Below are 6,000 nucleotides of genomic sequence, written 5' to 3'. Positions count from 1 at the left end.
ATTGTAAGAAATATTTTTTAAACGTTAAGTTGTTCTATAAATAGGAATTGATGTGTTGTTGAGCATGAGCATTTTGAGTTTAACCAGTACCATATGCCATTTGGAAAACTTCACGAAAAATGACTCTTTTATAAGACGCATGAGAAAAAATAGCTGGGCTGCCTCATTTCTTTGGGTTTATCCAATAATTGTTCTGGGATGTAGAAGAAAATATATAATGTCGCAAGAAGTTACTCACCTATTTTTGAGCTTCCAGAAACGTGTGAGCTTCCAAAACTTCAATCCAGGTCTGGGTTTGGCTGCTGGAATTGCAACCCCACCCAGGATCTTCCCCTTTTAGAAAACCCTGGGTAAAAAATACTTTTGTCCCTCCCTTGTTAAACTTTTTTGAAGCTTAACCTAGATCTCTGCTTAGGATAACAAGGCAGGATAATTAAAAATTTTTCAAAAAACCCATTACATCATGTGTAGGCACATTGAATATACTTAACAAGGATATTCTATGAATGAATGCAAGAAGCCAAATGGATGAATAATGATGTTTTATTTTAAAATTCTTTATGAAGATGTTCTAAACCAAGTAAAAGCTTTAAAAAATGCAACTTCATAAATACCACTTAACAGAGTCCTTGGAAAATGTCATTTCTGAAACAAAGCTTGATCTATGAAGAGCAGGTCAAATAACTGATTTATCAGTCATTTAATAGAGTGTGGTTCCCGAAAACTAACCTGAACAACAGTTTTAGAAACTGTGGAGCACAACATACAAGAAATAACAGCCAGATAATTGTTAGCATGAACCATAATACAGTTAAAACTGATGAAAGCAAAGTCACAACAATCCACAAAGACAAATTCATATATTTGCAAAGGACACAATATCATACAAAATCAACCAATGATATAATTCATTTTCTGTCCAGTTGTAAACTCTGAAACAAGGATTCAATATCTACACAGCATATTCATTTTGGCAAAGGTAAAAATATATATGTATATATTGCAGAACTTCTGAATCACAGCAAATTAGCGAGTATTTAATTTTCATTTTGTGTCCCTGCTCTTTTGTTGCTGTGCTTTGTTTTTTCTTCCAAGTTGGTCCATTGGCTGACAAATTACAAGTGTTTCCAAGAACCACTGCAGTCTCTATCAGTGTTCTGATCGGTAGGCAGGGAAAGTCTCTGTTCGGTGAAGCTTCAGAGAACTGGAACCATCTTGTCCAAAAAAAATTTTTTAAATGATGGTTAAAGTTAAAAATCAGGTTATGAAGTGATAATAATTATTAGTCTATTAGAGATCGATAATACATATTTATTAATATTATTTTTATTCATTCTCACAGCACTCTTGGAGGTAGATGATACTATTGTTCCCATTTAATAGATGAATAAACTGAGAAAAAAATTTTTTTTTATTTACTTAACCAGGCTCACATAGCTATTAAGTGTCTAAGACCAAATTTCAATCAGGTCTTCTTGATTGCACCACCTAGTTGGAGGCACCTTTCAAAATGGATAGTCTAACACTCTTAGAGCATTTGGATTTCTTCATGCAGGTGGGGATACTCAATCCCAAAGAGGGATGTGACTGACCCAAAGTCACAATGACTAGAACCCAGACATGCATACCCGAATCCTGCCTTTCATTTTATTTTATCCCCTTGCTGTAATATAATCTTTTGACAGGAGGGAGGATCACAGCAAGATCCCTGAATCTAGAGCCAGAGGGATTGGTTTTAAATCCTGCTTCTGCTAACATATTACTTCTATGAGAAGGCATTTTTCCCTTTCTTTTTCACCAATAATAAATTGAGTCATTTGGAGTAGAAGCCCCTTTTAGCTCTTTGAATGTTATGCTTCATGTTATTTCTATTAATCTTACAAAATATATTAGGATACCTAACTATTTCATTTCATTTATTCACTGACTATGGCTTAAAAATGTCAAAAGATTTCTTCCAGTCTCCTAAACCAGAGGATGCGACATAAACAAGGCAAAGATTAGATAAATTCTAAGTCATCCAATCTTCCTTGGGAAAAAATAAAATAAAACACCAATCCCCAACTCAACCAGCAGATGGCTCCCTAAGACTAGAATTGTTGAGGGGAGCATTAGATGATTCATTTTACAAAAGATTGAAACTTTCTTAAGAGGTATCTGGATCAATAACTTCCTTTGCTATCTATTCCTCAAGCTTTCCATGGAAGCAATAAGAATTATATTAATAAATATCAGATAACAGGAGAAATGCCCCAAATGTCAGAAGCAATGTCTTTTCAAATGTATCAATTTGCTGCTCTCCATAGGGTTTTCTTCTTTGTGGAGTATGCAATAGAAGAATAATTTTGCTTATAAGACTGAGAGGAAAGACAGAGGATAGAGTAAATGTATCTCATTCACTCTCCCTAGTGTGATCAAAAAATTTTAGTGCATGTTTAAGCTTTAATAATTTAAGCTGTTGGAGACCCTCTTGTGTATATATGTCTGTGTGTGTCTAAGTCTAAGTACTTATACTGAATGGATGACTATGGGATGAATATGGGATGGCAGGGCTATATCACAACATAATAGATACAGTATTATTGATCTAGAAGACCTGGATTCAAATCCTGAATGAGATATTTAATAGCTGAATAACCCTGAGCAAGTCATTTATCCTTTCTGAACCTGTTTCCTCATTTCTAAAGTAGGGATTAATAAAAGCACTTACCTCAAAGAGCTATTCAAAGAATTAAATGAGATAATGCCAATAAAGTGCTTTGTCAATCAGAAAAATTACATTAATGTTAACAATTCTTGGTGGCTCATTTTATTCAATCAAAACTTTAAATAACCATGGGAAAGAAGAGCAGGTAGGGTTTTTTTTTTTTTTGGGGGGGTGCATCTTTTCTACTTTCTCATAATGACTGAATTATAACTTATTGAATGTAAAATCTGGCAAAACCCTTAAAATTCATCTAGGTCAACCTCATTTTTTTTAACAGATCAGAAAAATGATGGACCAAGAGATTAAGTGACTTCATTTATTGTGTCATTCTATTTCCTAAACTATAAAATCAAGAGATTGATCTAAATGACTTCTTCAGGCTATAAAATTATTAACACTATACATTAAATACTTAGCACTATGTAAAGTACTGGTATCCTTAATATCAATGTATATTAAATGAAGATTTGCTAGTTCAACTTTTTCATGACTACAAAAAGTAGTCAGTAGCAAAATCTAAATGAAGTAGAGGGAGTATTTACCCCAGTGAAATGATGAGTCCTTTGGATTCAGGTTTGAAATTTTATAACCTGTGTAGGGTAGTGGAATACTATGTGTATCCAAGTCACTTCACTTTTCTCATAGTACAATGAAAGCATTGTAATAGTTTTCTAGCTCTGGATCTATGATCCAACCGGCTCTGAAGAAATTCAACTTCAGAAATACTCAATTATTGGATAAGGAGCTATTATTCTGCAAGAAAGATCTAAGTTTAGGCAGAAAAGGAGGAATGAAGAGGGTAATTAAAATAAACTGCTAACACCTGGGTGGCAATTGAATTCTCATTTAAGAACTGGGATTGTTGCTGTTTCCATTAGGGCTCAGAACAGAAATACTGTTTGGCAATCAAGGAAGCTGCACCTTATAGTGTGCAAAAAAAAAAAAAAAAAAAAAAAAAAAAAAAAAGTCGAGTCCCACTGTCATTGAATTATGAGACTCCCTCAAGACCTCCCAAATAGGCAAAACATGGTCCAAATAAGTAATCTGCTATGAGTGTTTGCCACAACCAACAACAAAGTGTTCCCTTAAAATGAGTCAAATTTCTCTATTTCTACCAATATCCAGTAAACCTGTGTGTGTAAAAAAGTGTACATTAGTCTTCATCCTAATGAATGTGAAAGGACTAGAACATATGTCTTCCTTGAAAGTATAGTAGAAAAACTTTAGGAAGTAAACAAAAGAGAAAAAAAGAGACAGGTAGGAGAAAAAGGGTTATCCTAGGTTGTTTGGGGAAACTGGACGACTAAAGAATGTGACAGAAGGGAGACAGGAAAAAATAAGGATCACTGAAGATTTGAAATGAAATAATAAGAATGATGGTAAAGGTAAACCACCTTAGAAGGTAACTTTTTGTACTCTATGGAATAATAAGATGAGCCACATGCCCCATCAGGTGAGAGGTCATCTAGTAATAGTCACAGGAAGAACAGAGGAGCAATGGTAATTGGTGACTACCTGCTGAGGGGTTCCAAAGCAGCTATTTGTCGACCTGACAAATTAAAAGGAAGATTTGCTGTCTTCACAGAGGTTGTATCCAAGATCTGTCAAACCTGACAGCCACTACTGCCTCTTGGTGATTGATGAGGGGACAAATTATTCCACCAGCAGGAACCTTGATAACATTGCTAGAAGTCCTGGGCAAAGAACAGAAGACTGTAAGGCCACAGATGATGTTTTCATCACCACAGCCAATTAAAAGAAAAGACTTTGAAAGAAGATATATTTCAAAAGTGAATATCTAGCTAATAAGATTATGACTGAGAACTGGATTCATATTTTTGCATCATGGTTTAAAATATAAGAATGATGGGCTCTTGCCTAGGGACAAGTTGAATCTACCCAAGTGGAAGTGGAGGGTAGAGTTAGTGGTAAAACCATATTTGACTAATGATTTGAGAATCTGGTAAAGGGGACATTAAATTGAAAACAGGGGAGGAAGAAACTGCCTATGTATATTTGCCGAGATACTATAGAGATAAGTACAATATAGGAAGCAGAAGAACCAGTAAATCAAAGGTGGTAATATAAAAGAAAAGAAATAATGATAAAGCTCTCAGATAACTATTTATGATTTTATTGAGCAGAGTGAGCTAGAGATGAAAGGAGGAAAAGGTGGCTTTAGGGTGTCTAGGTGGCACAGTGGATAGAGCACCGGCCCTGGTGTCAGGAGTACCTGAGTTCAAATCTGGCCTCAGACACATAATAATTACCTAGCTGTGTGGCCTTGGGCAAGGCACTTAACCCCATTGCCTTGAAAAAACTTTCAAAAAAAGAAAGAAAATGTGGCTTTATAGGTAGTTATGTGATTTAGTGGAATAGGAATCATCACATAACTAAAATATGAATCTAAAAAAATATGCATTATTAAAATCAAACTGCTAATCATGTTTGTGTACAGAAAAATACATACGCAAAATGATTAAAACAATTTAAATGGAAAGGACAAGAAAATAAAACTGAATTGCCGTTTAATTATAATGACCAAATGTGACTCAGAAGAAAAGATGAGAAAATCCACTTGCCTCCACTTTTTGTAGAGGTGAGGGACTACAGGTGTGGAACACTGTCTGTACTGTCACACTTGACAAATATATTGGTTAGTTTTGCTGAACAGCTATTTTTTTTCTCTTATTCTTTGTTACAAGGAAGGGCACACTAAGGAAGAAGGAAAAAATATACATTCAGAAATGAAGGCACAACACTATTTTTATTAATTTTATTTCATAATTTTATTAATATATTTTATTAACTTTAGAAAAGTTGTGATGTGCTAAATAAATGAGATTTTTAAAAGGATAAAGAAGTAGCCCTGTTTATTAAGATATTCTTCTATGAGAAAATTCACACTTTAGGGCAGACTAAGATAGAGAAAGCATATTAGTAAAAGTTAATGAAGGGTAAAATAGAAATTATACTATGATCTACTACAAACCGCATAGAAGGAGGATTGATTCAGATTAGTTCAGATCACAAACCTAACATGAAGCAATGAATGAATAGTGATTGAGAGCTTTAACTGTCAGATGTATTTTTATCTCTTTCACTACTGAAAACATAGCAATTGAGAAAGTATTGGCCTGTTTCAATTATAACCTCATTCTGCAGAAAACAGAGGAAGTAACAAGGGGACATCTTTATAATTCTAGACCTGATTCTGATCAACAAGAAGTAGTTATTGAAGTTGAGACAATGGGTACCTTGCCTACGATTAACTGCTACAATTAACTGTTTCA

The 6,000-nt window shown here is 34.2% G+C and overlaps 1 protein-coding gene across 1 annotated transcript in view; it reads right to left on the bottom strand.

Annotated features, from left to right (window-relative positions):
* Positions 1–534: 534 nt before the first annotated feature.
* The window catches only part of DOK5 (docking protein 5), a 152,174-nt gene continuing 146,708 nt past the window's right edge, over positions 535–6,000 (bottom strand). The window contains exon 8 of the mRNA XM_074210287.1: positions 535–1,214. Within this exon, the coding sequence (XP_074066388.1) occupies positions 1,150–1,214 (65 nt within the window). The 3' untranslated portion in view covers positions 535–1,149. The remainder of the gene's footprint in view (positions 1,215–6,000) is intronic.

Source organism: Macrotis lagotis, chromosome 1 (genome assembly GCF_037893015.1).
Source record: "Macrotis lagotis isolate mMagLag1 chromosome 1, bilby.v1.9.chrom.fasta, whole genome shotgun sequence".
In the NCBI taxonomy this organism is placed as follows: domain Eukaryota; kingdom Metazoa; phylum Chordata; class Mammalia; order Peramelemorphia; family Peramelidae; genus Macrotis; species Macrotis lagotis.
This window is presented reverse-complemented; position numbering and strand designations above follow the sequence as displayed.